The 17,526-nt window shown below is 45.0% G+C and overlaps 1 protein-coding gene across 1 annotated transcript in view; it reads right to left on the reverse strand.

The window, feature by feature from the left end:
- plcb1 (phospholipase C beta 1) overlaps positions 1 to 17,526 on the reverse strand; it is a 140,450-nt gene that overhangs the window by 46,154 nt on the left and 76,770 nt on the right. The window contains exons 8-10 of the mRNA XM_063184679.1: positions 14,279 to 14,379; positions 11,197 to 11,363; positions 4,484 to 4,630 (exon numbers count right to left, since the gene is read on the reverse strand). Of these exons, the coding sequence (XP_063040749.1) occupies positions 4,484 to 4,630; positions 11,197 to 11,363; positions 14,279 to 14,379 (415 nt within the window). The remainder of the gene's footprint in view (positions 1 to 4,483; positions 4,631 to 11,196; positions 11,364 to 14,278; positions 14,380 to 17,526) is intronic.

Consider the following 17,526-nt stretch of genomic DNA (forward strand, 5'->3'; position numbering starts at 1 on the left):
CGCATTTTGTCACAATTCTGGAAATTTTTAGATTCTTGGCCAATCTGGGTCCCCCTGGCAGGTGGGGGCCCCTAGGTTGCAGCCACATCTAGCCTATGAGTTAATCCGGCATTGTTAGCAGGGCCTAAAAGTAAACACTGCCCAGATCCCACAGCAAAAAGGGTCACATTCAGCCTCAAACCTAAAACTTGGTACCCAAGTCAACGGTGCCCACATCATGCCAGGAAGGCTCAGATTGGTTGGCACTCCTCATTGGGCAATTTATCTCTCTCTCTCTCTCTCTCTCTCTCTCTCTCTCTCTTTCTTTCTCTCTCTCTCTCTCTCTCTCTCTCTCTCTCTCTCTCTCTCTCTCACTCTCTCTCTCTCTCTCTCTCTCTCTCTCTCTCTCTCTCTCTCTCTCTCTCTCTCACTCTCTCTCTTTCTTTCTCTCTCTCTCTCTCTCTCTCTCTCTCTCTCTCACTCTCTCTCTTTCTTTCTCTCTCTCTCTCTCTCTCTCTCTCTCTCTCTCCCTCCCTCCCTCCCTCTCTCCATCTCCATCCCTTTTCTTTTTCATCTCTTTCCTGTATCTCATTTTGTATTTCATCTTCATCCCTATCGTAATATGGAGCTATCAACTCTAAAACATCATTTAAGTTTATGCAATTGCTTAGATAACTGGTAGTGTAATCTGTTGCACCCGCACGTAACACAAATAACACATTTGTCCTTCCTGACTTTTTTCTTGTGGCACAGAAATCATTATGAGCAAGAGTGGCATTAGCTACTTACAGAAGGAGAGCCGGAAGCATGGTGTAATTTGCATATCTGAAAAATTGTTTCAATGTGTCAGAAGCTATTATGATGATCTACTATCAAATCTACAACGCACTGTATTGTTCCACACCTCATCAGTACGCCTTAGATATGTCAAAAGTGACAAAAGCTAGAGTATGTATATGAAACCCTGAAAGCGTTGCTAAACTATTTCAGACCACCAGCAACAAAAGCAACAAAGCAACAAAATCAATTTAAAGTAGGAAAGATTAAAAAAGGGATGCAACCATTTCAACATTCCAATTGGCTGTCGCAGTTGTCTCCGGAATGTCACAGCTCATTATTATAACGTCAGCTGAAGTTCAACTTTTCTCCTGTCACTCCTGTCGCGCAACACACCTCCCATTGCTTTCGGTCTGTTAATTCATTACGTGTGAGCATGAGGCCCCATGACAATGAATACCAAAACCAAACTGTGTTCTTGTTGCATGGGAAGCATCACAGCATAGAGTAGACAATGTTACATAAGAAAAATGTGTGCATGAGGTTCATCAGAAACCTCACCTGATTTCCCCCTGGGGATCAATAAAGTTACTCTACTCCACTCTACTACTACTAATACTATTAAATGAGGCTGCTGACAGGTGAATAGAGGTGTCGAGGTGTCAAAAGTGAAAGTAAAAATCAATTCATGGTGTAAGTACAACACTAGCACATGCTATTACATATCGGTAGGTGTTACACCAGTTAGTCCATTGTACCTAAATTAGGTAGATAGACTGTATTACTCCTGAAAAACCCTACAAGAACCCACCACAAAATTGATTAAACCAGCGTAGAGTTAGCTGAGAGAAAGACAAGTTCACATGCCTACTGGTAACTCAGATATGTTACCTGTGTTGGAAGGAAACTAAGCTTCTTCTTTTTTACTTTTATTTTTTACTTTTGACATCTGTGGAAGAGACCAATCACTTGTGGGAGACCCTAATGATTTTGCCAGTCCCCACTTGAGGCTCTTTGACATTTTGCTGCTGTTGCGATGTACAGTATGACCCTTGGAGCACATTTTAAATAAGACAAGGACTTTGAAGACCAAGACCTTACGATCAAATCTGGCTTTTAAAAGGGAACAGCTGTGATTTCTGCCTCAGGTTCACACAAATGCACACAAAAACCACATCATATGAAGCTCCCATCCCTAGCACATCCGTGGCGTTTCATACGAAACCGATTAGTATGGCAACGCAGTCTCACCCCAAGTAGTCAATTTCTGACTACCTTGGACCAGACGGCAATTTTTGACGTCTTGGGTATTCCTTCCACATCACATTTTGACTATGTGGCCTAACCCTAAACCTATTCCTAAACCTAACCTCAATGACATCAAAGATCTGGAACTCCTATGCACAGCCAGGTTCCAGGTGCTGGTGAAGTGCAGTTATCAGTAATCCATAGTAGAAAAAGAAGGATCACCGCACACTGGTGGACTTAGTTTTTGCTGTTTTTATTTAGGTGAACAACGCGTTTCGCATTGCGCTTCGTCAGGTTCACTTTGACATTCGCATACCTCCCACAGGTTAAATAGGTGATTACCGGGTCACATGACCTCACCAGAATACCGTGACAGATCACAATAAAAATAGTAATATAAATAGAAATTCACATTTCATAACACTACAGCCACTATCTTTGAGGATACATTTGTTACATTAATAACCTCAATGACGTTATGCTGCCACAAGGGGGCGCCTTTGAGGACATAGTCAAAATGTGACGTGGAAGGAATACCCAAGACGTCACAGTCTTGGGGTGTCAAAAATTGAGTAGTCAAAAATTGACTACTTGGGGTGAGACTGTGTAGAGCATGGTCACAAAGTGTGTGTACGGTATGTTCCTCTGAGGAACTTCCTCACAATGTGTTACAATTCAAAAGCCTTTGATCTGTCGGCCTGTGTGTCTTGTGATCTTTTAGATTAAATGGAACAGAGAAAGAGACAATGCGGTAGAGAATCAGCAAAGGTGAAGGTGAGCATGAGTAAGGGAGACTGACTGGCCTGAGAGGTAATGGAGAGAGATAAAGAGATACAGAGAGAGAGAGAGACAGACAGACAGACAGACAGACAGACAGACAGACAGACAGACAGACAGACAGACAGACAGACAGACAGACAGACAGACAGACAGACAGACAGACAGTTGGTCAAAAGCCACTTACCAGCTGACAAACCAAAGCTGCACTTCCCTAGCCCAAAAGTCACCTACAGGTGTGGTGCCTGTGATCACTGTGACAATATTAAGAGGGAGGACAAGTTTGTGTATGTTTTTACACAGAGAGCATTAATTTATTGTCATGACTTTGGAAATTGTAGTTCAACTTTTGTGGTTAATAGATTGGAATATGAGAGTGGATGTTTTTATGTGGGCCGCATCAAACTAAAACTTCACTAAAGACTTGCTGAACATAAGAATGCCATCAAAAAATAGAACCCCAACTAGTAGTTTAATGTCTTGTAACAACAAACATCTCCTATGCTTCTGGAACAGCCTCTTCCCTCTCAAAATAGCATAACAAGTGTACTTTTCAGAATCTCTATTTTTTAGCAACGTACACGCTTCATAACGGCAGTATTTCTCTCTTTAGTGTCTGCACTGTCACCCAGTATTACATACGGAATTACCACTCCCGATTTCACCCATGCCTGCAGTTCTCCTAGTGGCCGCTGTCGAGATACGGCTCTGAGTGCAGCAGCCCGTTCTTTCTGAATGGAGTCTGCACTCCCCCTAGAGTGCAGTACCACCCAGAAAAGTGGAGTCTCTCGTAATATCCTTACAATATCTCGGGTGTGTTTGAGTCAACGATGCACACGCATTCATGAGGACGTCGACTCTGAACGGGTCTATTGGATCCATATACATTGATGGCCACTTCCTATCCTGGACTAAATGAAGAAATTGACTTTTCCCCTTTTCTATGTTTTACTTTTAATTATGTAATGTTATGCCATGGATTGCCTTATATATGATACTGCCACTTACATTGTCATAGTCTTCTAAAAATCTACATGTCTACCTAGTATGCACTGATAGATGTCTGTGTCCTTGGCCCTTTTTTAAAAGGAGTACTTATCTGGGCCCCATTAGACAGTTTTGTTATTATTTGTCCTTGTCTATTGACTACTGTGCAAAAGCACTGGTGATGTGTTTTTTTGTGTTAAAATGTAATCTCACAATGCACTGATTTTGATTGACCATGTCACTGTGTCACATGACATGGAATCCATTTTAAAAGCACCTTTGTAAGAAGTAACAAAGTTTGCCCTGATGAAGACTGATTGCAGTCGAAATGTGTAAGCGTTATCCGTTAAAATAAAGAAGTATTTTTGACTTTTTTCACTAAGATCAGTGTGTCTCAGATCATTAAGACTCCACTTTCAACAAGGAGCCTAGTGTTGGCCTTCACATTTTGGAGATGGTCACAAGCTAAATACTGAAGTTCTCATGTCCTTTCTGAAGAGCACCTGATTTTTTTCCACAAACAATTGACCCAATGTAGCACTCTCCTTTTCCTCATTTTAGGCAGAGGGGTAAGTTTTACCCGAGAGGTTGTGTATAACTTATGAGAGAGAGAGAGAGAGAGAGAGAGAGAGAGAGAGAGAGAGAGAGAGAGAGAGAGAGAGAGAGAGAGAGAGAGAGAGAGAGAGAGAGAGAGAGAGAGAGTTTTAAGTGTTACCTGAGAGGTAAGTGTTGTGGGAGGAGTTGATGAAGTAGTGCGAGAGTGGGAAGGTCATGTCCTCGCTCTGGTCAAGTTTCTCGGGAGGAATCACGCCGTTCTCCTCGTTTATCAGGTACCTGGAGAACCCCTCTAGAGATATCTGCCCTGTGGACAACACAGAGAGAATCACATGGTGAACCCTTCCACTGATATCTGCACTGTGGACAACAGAAAAGACAACCATATGAAAAGGTACTGTGCATATCTGCAGAAACCTTCCAGTGATATCTGCGATGTGGAAAACACAAAGACAATCACATAGAATAGAGAAGGATCAGAAAAAAAGTGTTCATCATCACAGAAGAAGACAATGAAGGACAAAAGGGCCAGACAGAACAGCGGTTTGCAGGTGTTTGGCGTTTTTACGTGGACATTCTCTTCGTGGACGTTACAGACATCCCAAGTTCCAAAAACTAGTGCCAGGGAGACATTTACTGAACTGAAAAGCACGCTCTCTGTCAAGCGGTCGCCCTGAACACACCACTCACTTTGAAAAGACGCACATGCACTCGGGTTAACACAGCCTTCACTGTCCCCTCCCTCACGTGCCTGTGAAATCTAATAGTCTCAAAGTAGCCTATTCCACGTTCAATATGCCAGTTGCCATCTTGCCTGCACATTCATATATTCTGCACAGCATTGTCAAAAAATGTGGGGGATTGGCGTGTTCCTGCCATTGTTTTCTTCTGGCTGTTGTTTCTTTTGAGTTGCAATGCTGCGTGTACTAATTACACTGAACATAGCCCTATCTGGAAATGTCCTGTGCCTTCCTATTTGTTGTGCTATAGGCCTACCTGAGGTAACTGACCATGAAGAGTTTGTTGAGTGTGGCGCTTAACAGTTATCCTCCTTATCTGAAAACGTTGTTGTGTAGTGTTTATGGTATTTACAGTTTACAAGCCACCCGAGGAAAAAACAACGTTGTGGCCTTTTCCCTGGCGTTAAGCCAGAGGTGAATTGTTGATAAGTTATTGTGCTCTACTCTTTCTTGTTCTTCGCGATTTTATATTGTCATATTACGCACCCCCTACCTTCCAATGATGTCTGCCCTGTGGACAACACGAACACAATCATATGATGAGCCTTTCCAGTGACATCAGCCCTGTGGATCACTGTGAGAAGGTAGGAAATGAAGAAGACCCTAAATTGTACAGGGGTCGGACCAAAATTTGAAACACCTTTTTTATACCATTTTAGTGTGGGAAGTTTCATGGCTTTTGTGGACCAGCTTGTTGGCCAATCCTCAATAATTGCACATTGCACCAGTAAGGTGAAGTGTGAAGGTTCAATTAGCAGGGCAAGAGCACAGTTTTGCTACACATTTTTTAACGCACACATTATGGGTGACATCAGAGGTCAAAAAGGTGAAATTCTTTGTGAGCGTGCAACTGGTGCATCTGTGACTGAGACAGCAAGTCTTTGCGATGTTTCAAGAGCCACAGTATCCAAGGTGATGTCTGCATATCACCAAGAAGGATGAACCACATCCAACAGGATTAACTGTGGATGCAAGAGGATGCTGTCTTTGGGTGCCAACCCAGAGGGTATCCAAAAATATAAAACCAAAGCTGTCCGAATCACGATATAATTAAAGGCGCACCTCGAGTCTCCTGTTTCCACAAGGACGGTCCATCAGGAGCTACACACCATGGCCCTTAATACATCACAAAGACTTGCTGTCTCTGTCACAGATGCACCAGTTACACCCGCACAAAGAATTTCTCCTTTTTGAACTCTAACATGTCACCCATAATGTTGTGTGTATTGCAAAATTTGGAGCAAAACTGTGCTCTTACCCTGCTAATTGAACCTTCACACTTCACCTTAATGTTGTAATGTGCAATTAATGAAGATTGGCCAACAGGCTGGTCCCGTAAGCCATGAAACGTCCCACACTAAAATGACAGGTGTTTACATTTTTGTACAACCCCTGTATCTGCTGCCTCCCTCTTCCTTTTGAAGTGGCTACAGCTCAGTGCTACAATATGATGAACCCTTCCAATGATATCTGCCTTGCTGGCAAAAGCTGTCAGCGGTGGTATTGATTTGATACAGTATAATACAGCTTGGACGAAAAAACAGTAATGATGGTTTTACTCCATTTTTATATCCAAAATAAGACACTCATGCCTCTTCTGTTACAATACTCCACCTGACATACCACAATGGCTCATTAACGGAGACAAGGGCTTAGTTAGGAAACCAGTAGTCCAATTCAATGAATTCTAATTTTCCTCCCCCATTCCCCCTGTCACAATTTAATGAACCATTACAAATATTTTAGAAACTTAATTTTTTTTTAGAAACAGAAAAAGGATCATCCTTCCCAGCCACCCTCTTCATTCACACCTGTATTCCACAGACACACTTGCTTCAAGAGAAAAGCCATAAAGGATTAACATTAGGCTGCATTGCCAAACAGCTGTCAACATTTAGTGTCACGCTGTAAGATCCGTGTGTTCCGAGCGGCACACCGTGTGCACAAGAGAAGGCTGCCCACCCCCTTGTGACAAATTCTCACCAGCAGTTTACATTAATTAAAGCTATTCTCTGCGGAGGGAGCGGCGACACAGGTAATTAACAGTGGCCTTTTTGCATAACGGCGGCGTGCTTACTGACTGGCTGACTGGAGTGACTGCAGGGAGGACATGAAATGTTTCAGCATGAAACCTCACAAGGGAATACTGCTGCTGAAGTGTGTGTGTGTGTGCGTGTGTGTGTGTATGTGTGTGTGTGTGTGTGTGTGTGTGTGTGTGTGTGTGTGTGTGTGTGTGTGTGTGTGTGTGTGTGTGCGTGTGTGTGCACGTGTGCATGCGCGCCTGTGTGCAGGGCCAGATTAACGCACAGGCTAGATATGGCTGCAGCCTAGTGGCCCCAACCTGCCAGAGGCCCCAGATTGGACAGCGTGAGAGGGAAAGATAATTGTAGAATTGTGACACGAGTCTTCAATTTTGTTAATACTTATTGCTGGCTCAGTATTATGACGTCATCTCCTTAATTTTATTGCAGAATTGGTCTTCTGGGGGGATCCTACAGCAACCTATCGCCTAGGGGGCCCCATACCATCTTAGTCCAGCCCTGCTCTCAGGGGAACACTGCTGCTGCTGCCACTGCCACTGTCACCAGGGAAGCTGACAGGGGAGGACATAATGGTGTCAGTTGTTCCGGGCCCAGGTATAGAGAGGTTGCCCAGAATTGGTCCCCAAGACATTGTATATGTTGAGTAGGGGGCTTTTCAGAAGACTTTGTCCCAGGCCTGGCCAAAGCTGTCAGCAGCCCTGACTGTCACTGCCTACTGAGGCTGCTTGGCTGTGCGGTACAGCATGGCAGATGGAACTCAGACGCAGGCAGGCAGATACATTTTGGAGGCCAAAAAAACCCCCAACAGAAGCAACAACGATGCAAGACAACTTGTATATCACTCGTATGATTTTGTGCATATTTGCCATGCTTGATCCTCTTATACAAGTACTTTGACATTGCAAGGTGCTTGCTTATTATTTGTAATTATTTGTACTGCATATGAACATACTCTCCGTTTGTCCTGTGCACTTAACAACTGTGATGCTCTAATGCTTCCACACTGCAATGTTGCTAGTACATACAGTATGTATATTATTCTTTAAATGTATTTGATACTCTTCTTTTCTCTCGCTCTGTACACTTGACACTTGTAACACTTGTGAATGTATCATTCTACCTTGGTGGCTTTGACACATCTAGTACTGCTGTTGTAAAGGCAACTACGTAGTGACAATAAAATTACTGACGACTTCAGGGGATTGAAAACCTTTTGTGCCGTACTGTACAACGGAAAATTCCATTTCCCATTATGACATCAGTTCAGAATTTCAAGGGGGAAAGAAATAGAATACCCAAATCAGCAGAACACTTTTTTGTTCGCTAATCCCAACCCAAACCATAATCCCTCTGAAGTTCCCTTAGAGGAACACCTGTCTTTCTAATTCCATACAATCACAAGAGCCACACTTTATTTGACGATGGGCGCTTCCGCCCCTGCTAGGACTGGACTGGAGAGGTCTTTTGAGTAACTTGACGGATTGATTGAGTGATTGTTGTGCCATGACAGACTGTTTGATTGATTGACTGACTGCATGAGAAGAGAAAGACCCTGAAGAGACGATCACCCTGTTTTAAATTGGTCTCCTTGGTGCTCCCAACCCCCCTTCTTCTCCTTCTCCTCCTCTCCTCGCTTTGTCCATCCGTCCAGGGACACAATGTCAATATGTATACTGAGACAAATTGCGCTGAAGGGCTAAGCTAAAAAAAAAAAAAGACAGAACGAAAGAAAAAAAAGAAATGTGATGGTGGATGTCGTTCTCCGGCACTTTTAAAAAAACAAGGTCGGTTGAATATAGTAACACATTTCGAAAGCGAGCGAACTAGCAAGCATGGGAGCGAGTGCAACAACCCACAGGCTGCTGCCTGCCTGGTGTGACAGGAGCCAAATGCGTTTCTTTTTTGGTCAGGTGGTGGGCTGGCTGTAGGGCCTGCACAGCCTACAGCTTGTCAACCGCACGTCTCCATCGGAGCTGAGGAGGTGGAAGACTCTGTTGTCATCCATGACAGCTGTGCGTCAAATGAGGACAGAGGGGCCAGAGCCACTCTCGCCCTACAAAGATAAAGAGCAGTAACTACGCCAACATTGGAACTGAGAAAAAAGGCCCCCAAAGCCTTGGTATTAGGTTGCATATTGTTGTTACTGCAAATTTGGCATGGCAATATACGTGAAACTGGACACAAATTTGGACACTTTTCAGTCTAAAGTCAATTTTGACAAAATATGTACATTAGTTACTGCACTTTGCCTTTGTACGGTAGTGACTCAACACCCCGCCCTTATCTTGGCTCTGGCGGCCCCAGTTTCCACATCACCAGACAATCCCACTCCGTCAAATGCAACAAGCCTCTGTGTTATGCTGTCTGCTTCTTGTTAATGTTAGTCTTCTTGGGTTATCTGCTCTACAATCTGCTGTCATCCCCTCAGCTAAAATCCACAACATCATCGTCAGAATCAATAACGATTAAGATCCCGATCTAATGTGCTGCTACTGCTGAAGGCGTCTTGCTGTTAAACAAGAGGCAAAAAATATCTCGTCCATATTGCAGCATGACATGGCCTGCTCCCTCTCCCATCAGTAGCTGTTGCTATGGTGATCAGAGTTAAATCGGGGGAGGAAGTACCCACACATTCTTTGAATACATTATAAACAGACCCACACAGGCACACATACACAGATACACACAGACACAGACACAGACACAGACACAGACACAGACACAGACACAGACACAGACACAGACACAGACACACACACGCACACGCACACGCACACACACACACTTGCACTCGCACACATACACACGAAACACATAACACGAACACACACACACACACACACACACACACACACACACACACACACACACACACACACACACACACACACACACATGGTCTCACACACCAAAACACACACAGACACACACACAGACACACACACACACACACACACACACACACACACACACACACACACACACACACACACACAGATACACATAGACACAGACACAGACACACACACGCACACACACACGCGCACACTCTTGCACTCGCACACATACACATGAAACACATAACACGAACACACACACACACACACACACACACACACACACACACACACACACACACACACACACACACACACACACACACACACACACATGGTCTCTCACACACACATGGTCTCACACACCAAAACACACACACACACACACACACACACACACACACACACACACGCACACACACATTCACACATTCAAACACATTCAAAGGCATTTGAATAATTAAAAACTGTCATACTTCAAAAAGGCAACTGTTAGTGTGCTTGGGTTAATTATACTTTTATCCGGTGACACATGTCTGAGGTTAGCCTGAACACTGGTGACGGTGTCATATCTGTGCCAACACAGAGTGTCATCAACATTCTGGAATAAGCCATCACAATAGCCAAGGTTAGGGGTGGTTCAAAGTGTAGGTGCACAGTTTCACCAACTGTCAGAGCCAAAGCAGAGCAGGGCGGTCAAACCGTGGCACATCCTGGGCAGCCTGGGCAGCTAGGTTACTAGGTGTGTACAAATACGTAAAATTGGCATGACAATGTGCCGCAATACTTATTTTCAAAATGTACTGCATTGATTCATGACAATGTATCGTGATACTTATTATTTAATAATACTAAAAAAGTAAAAAAACAAAAAACAAAAAAACACTATGAGTGGAATACTGATAGGGCCTACACATGTGTGAGAGAGTCGGAGAAGGATTGGCAAATGATACAGACACCATTCATCATTTGCCAATCCTTCCCCGACTCTCACACACATGTAGCCTATTAGTATCAAAAACCATTAACAGTGTATGTTAATGATTAAGTAATGGGAAATAATAAAGAGATAATGGTTAACAAATGTTTTACAAAGGGTTATCTTAGGTTTGAAAAATATGCTTAACAAATGCATAACTAATGTTTGAGAAGGAGTATTTTAAAGTGTTACCAAGTTTATATACTACATGCAAACTTTTGAGTGCTGTGCAGCTATCTTGCCACACACAGGACCAGACAGGCTAGAGGACTTACCTTTCTGGAGGATCTCTGGGTTGGGCTCAAACCTCTCCATGAGCTGTTGCACCTGGTCGGGTTTGAGGGGAGGGTAGAGGATCTCGTTGAGCCGAGGGTCCCGCTGCTTGAAGTTGATGAAATCCATCATCTGTTCGATGGTCATGTAGTTACGGCCCTTTGCACCTCTGCAAACATAAGGACGGAGACAGTTAGAAGTTGTATACACAACAATAAATCAATCAAAATTACTTATATTGTCACACATAAAATGTCATTCAATGTGCTAAAGCGTAGAGAAAAGAGAAGAACAAGAAACTATATTCTGTTATAGATTGTATGTAATTAACTATCACCAAAGGCACAAGATACTGTTGGTGCAGTTCTAATATGGACAGGAAGTTGGTTCCAGGATTTTGCAGCATAATGACTAAATGCCATTTCATCCTGTCAAGACTTTATCCTTGTCACAACCAGTAGAGGAGATTTTGAAGACCTAAGACGTCTATCCGGATGATATTGCTCATGATATTGCTCAAGCATATTTATATATTTAGGGCCTAAAGGCCCCTGCACACTACATGCGGTAATACGAATCCGGTTTGACCGTTAACCATTCATTGTCTATGGAGAACCGCATTCCGTATGCGGTTGGGGTCCGGACAGTCCGGTGCGGAAGAAAGTCCGCATCCGAGAGCCTCCGCATACGTTCAAATATTTCAACTCGTCCGAAAAAATACCGTGCCTGACCGTGCGGTAAAGATAACTGTTGCTATGGTGATGATAAACACTTTAGGATTTCCCACGGATCTTCTCAAAAAATGAATAGATAAATATCAAAATTAGGCCGTTTTAAGCTGTTAAAAACAGGGATAATGTCCAAACTTTATCATTATATAATCCACACTAGATAGGTGGACAAGAAAACAAGCAGTTATGATTTGATACGAAATTACGAAAACCAAATTCATCACCAAACACGGCAATACTTTTCACACATGACCTTTATCAGTAACACACTACAAAAAAGTGAAACGAAGCGTTTTTAGTGTTCAAATAAAGAAGTTTGGTGGCATTTTATGCTCCGTCCGCCATGTTTCAAACCAGGCACCACTACCTTGCTTGCGGGAGTTTTTCTGAAGTAATACGGTGTCCACTAGGTGGCTACCACTCCGGTGATGCGGTGACCGTATTGCCCAGTGTGCAGCAGGCTTAAACCATTTAGTGACTCATAAACTATCAGAAGAGTTTTAAAGATACGTATATAGTTTTTTTTTTTACCGATTCACTGTTTTTTTTTATGAATGAACACAATCCGATGGGATTTGATGATGGGAGCATAACAAAGTTAGTGATCAACTCCCCCCCACCCCACCCCAACCTTCCTGAACATGCACACACAGGCGGCACGTTTCCTTATCGTCTCCATGAGCAGTGCGAGTCCGAGAGGTTCGCGGACTGCCTTTCACACTGCACAGTTAACGTAGACGTTCTATCCGCGGGCAGCAGCCATTCATTTTCAATGGGAGCCGCACATTGAACGCGGACGGTCCGTGCAGGAAAATAGACTCGAGTTCTATTTTCAAGGAGCAACACGGACATGTCCGGTCGGGACGGACATGCGCCACGCTTACATCCCGTTCCTGTGTGCAAGGCAGGATTTGTTTTCATGCATTCTAACTGTTTCGGACTGATCACGGACACGTGAAGTGGACGTACCGCGCCGTTGGTGTGTATGCACTGTTAGCCACTCACATTGACACTCAATTCATGGTGCAGCTAAGAAGGACAGATAGAAGAAGAGCCATAACGTGGCCCATCTATAGAAAATACCACTCAGAGATCCTGATTGGCTCATTTGTCCTGAAATTATTCTGAATTTCAGGAGCCTCAGATGGTTGCATGAGGAAAACCTGAGCGCCCTCGTGTGTAGTTTGGCGAAACGCAGCCAGATGGCTTAAGTCAGGTTAGAGCAGTGTGGGGTGGGATAGGGAAACATGGGGTGTTGGTTGGACTGAGAAATACACATAAGATAAGTGTGGATGAAGAATGGGGTAGGGTGTTTGTTGGAATCCTACGGTACATATGCTACAGAGAATATCTCAGATAAGATACTCAGGGTCAACCTAAAGAGATTAAAAAAGCCACTTAGGAAATCACCATAATAAGTAGTGTCAGCTGGATGCAGCACACATAAGGGCATTTACACATTTCACAGCACCCTCAAATTGCAGACAACGCTGATAGATAGTCAAATTACTTGCCAGTGGGTCATTTGGGGCCTAACATTAAGTAAGAGAAAAAGAGGGTAGTGTGTTGTATACTTCCATGAGCCTTGAATGTACTTCAAAAATAGAAACAACCAATACACGTGATGAGTTTCATCCAAATGGAATAAGACTTAACAATATTAGTGTATGGATTTTGTATGCTTCTGAAGTTGTGACTTTTCCATCTATCAAACATATCACCAAGCACCAAGAGGGAAACGTGCATTCATTCCAGGAAAAAGTCAAAGTAGAAGTAAATTTATAGTGTAAGTACAACAGTAGCACATGATGCTATAGAGGTCACACCAGCTATTCCATTGTACCGAATGAGGTGGATAGATGCTGTTGTTACTGAAAAAAATCCCTTTAAACCTAAAAATAACCCCCCCAAATTTGATTCAAACAAACAGTGCAGAATTGGACACATCACTCTATAGTAACTGCAGAGTATTTACTCAGTAAAGTTACTTGTGTTGGAAGGAAACTATGGCAGGTTTTGCTTTGTAATTCTACTCTTACTTTGGCCACTTCTGATTCATACTGTATATACTGTACAGGTTACAAAAAGAGGCAGTGTAGCGATTATATCTGACAAAGTTTTGATGTTGATAAATAATTATAAAAGATAATACTTGAAATCCAACAATGGAATTCACCAACGATACAGTGAAGTTATATTTCTTTGCAATTAAAAATAAATTCCAGTGAATAGCACACATCCCCCTGAAGATGCACAGCATAATGAGCAGCTGCTTAACAGACTGAAGAAGCTTTAAAGAAAATGAGAGATAGAGAGACAGAAAATAAATAAATCCAGAGAGACGTTGGCTTACTGCTCTGTAAATATCTGATTGATTTCCGGCCTTGGACAGATGTTGCTAAGGAACACTTTATAAGCGTCAGAAGTGAAGTCCTCGAGAGGAATGGAGTCATTCTGTGGAGAAAAGACAGAAACGAGAGAAGAGAAAGATTAGTGATGAGAGAAGAGAAGAGACGAGACGAGACGAGAAGAGAAGAGAAGAGAAGAGAAGAGAAGAGAAGAGAAGAGAAGAGAAGAGAAGAGAAGAGAAGAGACGAGACGAGACGAGACGAGACGAGACGAGAAGAGAAGAGAAGAGAAGAGAAGAGAAGAGAAGAGAAGAGAAGTGAAGAGAAGAGACGAGACGAGACGAGACGAGACGAGACACAGAGTAGCAATGGCCATTTGAAAGGGACAGTTGTGTTTGCTTTGCTCTAGATTCATACAACTATTAGTAGCCCTGCAGGAGACACCTTCACAACCAGCCAAAAGAGACACCTTCTCGACCATCCAAGGGATGAAAAACACAAACATACTCTACACGTCTTTCTTATCTTTCTAAAGCTGGCATGTGGAACAAGAGAAATCAAATGGTTCCCCGCAACAATAGAGACAAAAACAGAAGAGAAGTGGGGGAGAGTGGGGGAGAGGAGAGGAGAGGAGAGGAGAGGAGATGAGATGAGATGAGATGAGATGAGATGAGATGAGATGAGATGAGATGAGATGAGAGGAGAGGAGAGGAGAGGAGAGGAGAGGAGAGGAGAGGAGAGGAGAGGCAGTTCCATGATGGAGGGCTAAAACACATATGTGCTAGTGACAGCTTCATCCTAAGCAGGAGTGACTGTTTCCCAAGGGAAAAAGTGCAAATCCCCCCATCCCTACTTTTGGTGCTTTTTGGGTTTTTTTGGGGCGAGAGAGGGGGGTCTGCTGATGGCGTGTCTGTCATCCACTGATATAAATTAATAAACAGTTAGAGATGAGGATCTGGAACATTCTGTAGGGGGTAGACTAAAAATAGAAGTGGGCTTGGGGATTTAAAAAAAAAAATCCCACCCCCTACTCTTCCTCTACATTGCCATGCGGACAGATATTTATATCTAGCAAACGGCAGAGAGCCAGTCGGTCAGTCAGGCTCACAAATTAATTGGCGCCTTCTTGCCAAGCCCGGTGCAAAGCATCCAGCACGCCTGACGTCAAATCAATCAGATCACGCATCCAATAATGAACAAAGTCACCCGAGTAAAACAAAAAAAAGAAGACATTAGTCAATGCCGCTGCCTCCACTGCTTCCATTCTATTCCTCCCTATTCTGTTGTCCCACATTGGACTCCCACTGCCCTGTGGCGGTGAATACTCAACCAGGCTGGTCAACACCAAGCTGCACCAGAGGACTGCAGGGCAAATAATACTTAGATGAGAGAGCGGTGAAGAGAGAGAGAGAGAGAGACAGAGAGAGAGAGAGAGACAGAGAGAGAGAGAGAGAGAGAGAGAGAGAGAGAGAGAGAGAGAGAGAGAGAGAGAGAGAGAGAGAGAGAGAGAGAGAGAGAGAGAGAGAGAGAGAGAGAGAGGAGATGCTTTTCGTATGCTTTGTTGGAGCTTAGAAAGCGAGAGGGAAAGAAAGCAAGTGAAAAAGGCAGGATGCGTGCAAGACAAGATGAAAGGAACAGACCTCCTGTGAGTCATGCGAGGAGGCGGTCATGCGGGCAGGCAGGGATGTAGGCAGGCAGGCAAGCAGTGATGTAGGCAGGCAGGCAGGGATGTAGGCAGACAGGCATGCAGGCAGGCAGGGATGTAGGCAGGCAGGCAGGCAGGCAGGCAGGAAGGCAGGGATGTAGGTAGGCAGGCAGGCAGGCAGGAAGGCAGGCAGGGATGTAGGCAGGCAGGCAGGCAGGCAGGCAGGCAGGAAGGCAGGGATGTAGGTAGGCAGGCAGGCAGGCAGGAAGGCAGGCAGGGATGTAGGCAGGCAGGTAGGTAGGCAGGGATGTAGGCAGGCAGGCAGGCAGGCAGGCAGGCAGGCAGGCAGGCAGGCAGGCAGGGATGTAGGCAGGCAGGAAGGCAGGCAGGGATGTAGACAGGCAGACAGGCAGGCAGGCAGGAAGGCAGGGATGTAGGTAGGCAGGCAGGCAGGCAGGCAGGGAGGCAGGCAGGGGTGTAGGTAGGCAGGCAGGCAGGCAGGGATGTAGGTAGGCAGGCAGGCAGGCAGGCAGGCAGGCAGGCAGGGAAAGAGGACGGTAGGGATGGAGGGAGGCAGGCAGGAAATAGATGGAGGGAGGCCAGGAGGCCATTAGGCCGGCAGGCAGGCTAGCAGGCAGGGAAGGAGGAAGTAGGGATGGAGGGAGGCAGGCAGGAAATAGATGGAGGAATGGAGGGAGGCCAGGAGGCCATTAGGCAAGGCTGGACGGAAGCTGAAGGCAGGCAGGGAGGGAGGCAGGACCACAGGGACAGAGGGAGGAAGTCAGACAGGTTGACAGGGATGTGTGTGTGTGTGTGTGTGTGTGTGGGGGGGGGGGGGGTAGGAGGCAGGCAGCTTTACAGGGATTCAAGGAATGCAGGCAGGCCATCAAGCAGGCAGGGAGGTCAGGATGCCATTAGGCAAGCATGAAGGAAAGCTAGACAGCAGGTAGGCCATCAGAGATGGAGGGAGGAAGGCAGGCACTGCAAAAGAGATGGAGGGAAGGATGCAGGCAGAAAGAGATGGAGGCAGGTGGGCAGGCAAGTTAACCTAGAGGGTGCCAGAGAGGCAGGGATGGAGGGAGGTAGGGAGGTAGGGAGGCGGGCAGGCCGACAGGGATAGAAGGAGGAAGGTAGACAGACAGGTCAGTCAGGCAGGCAGGCAGGCAGGCAGACAGGCATGCAGGCTGACAGCGAGGCAGGCAGGTAGGCAGGCAGACAGGGAGGCTAACTTGGGACATATGGAGGCAGACAGACAGACAGGGAGGCAGGAAGGAATACAGAGAGGCAGGAAGGCGGACAGGCAAGATAACTTGGATAGAGGCAGGCAGGGATGAAGGCAGGGAGAGGGAGAGCAAGGGAGGCAGGCGGGCAGAGAGAGATAGAGATGGAGGGATGAATGTGGGCTAAGAGGGAGAGAGTTGTGAGTAAGGGAGGAAGGGAAGAAAGAACAAAAGACTCGATAATAACTCTGCATTAATTACACATTTTTCTCCTCAGGCCAAAACGCCCGAGGGGTCTTTTTAGGGTGCCTAATGGCATGGAAAAATCTATTCCAAGTCGTCCTCCTTTACTTTGTGCTCCCACGGGGTCCCTTGTAAACGCCACTGG

This window comes from Engraulis encrasicolus, chromosome 19, assembly GCF_034702125.1.
Source record: "Engraulis encrasicolus isolate BLACKSEA-1 chromosome 19, IST_EnEncr_1.0, whole genome shotgun sequence".
NCBI classification, from domain to species: domain Eukaryota; kingdom Metazoa; phylum Chordata; class Actinopteri; order Clupeiformes; family Engraulidae; genus Engraulis; species Engraulis encrasicolus.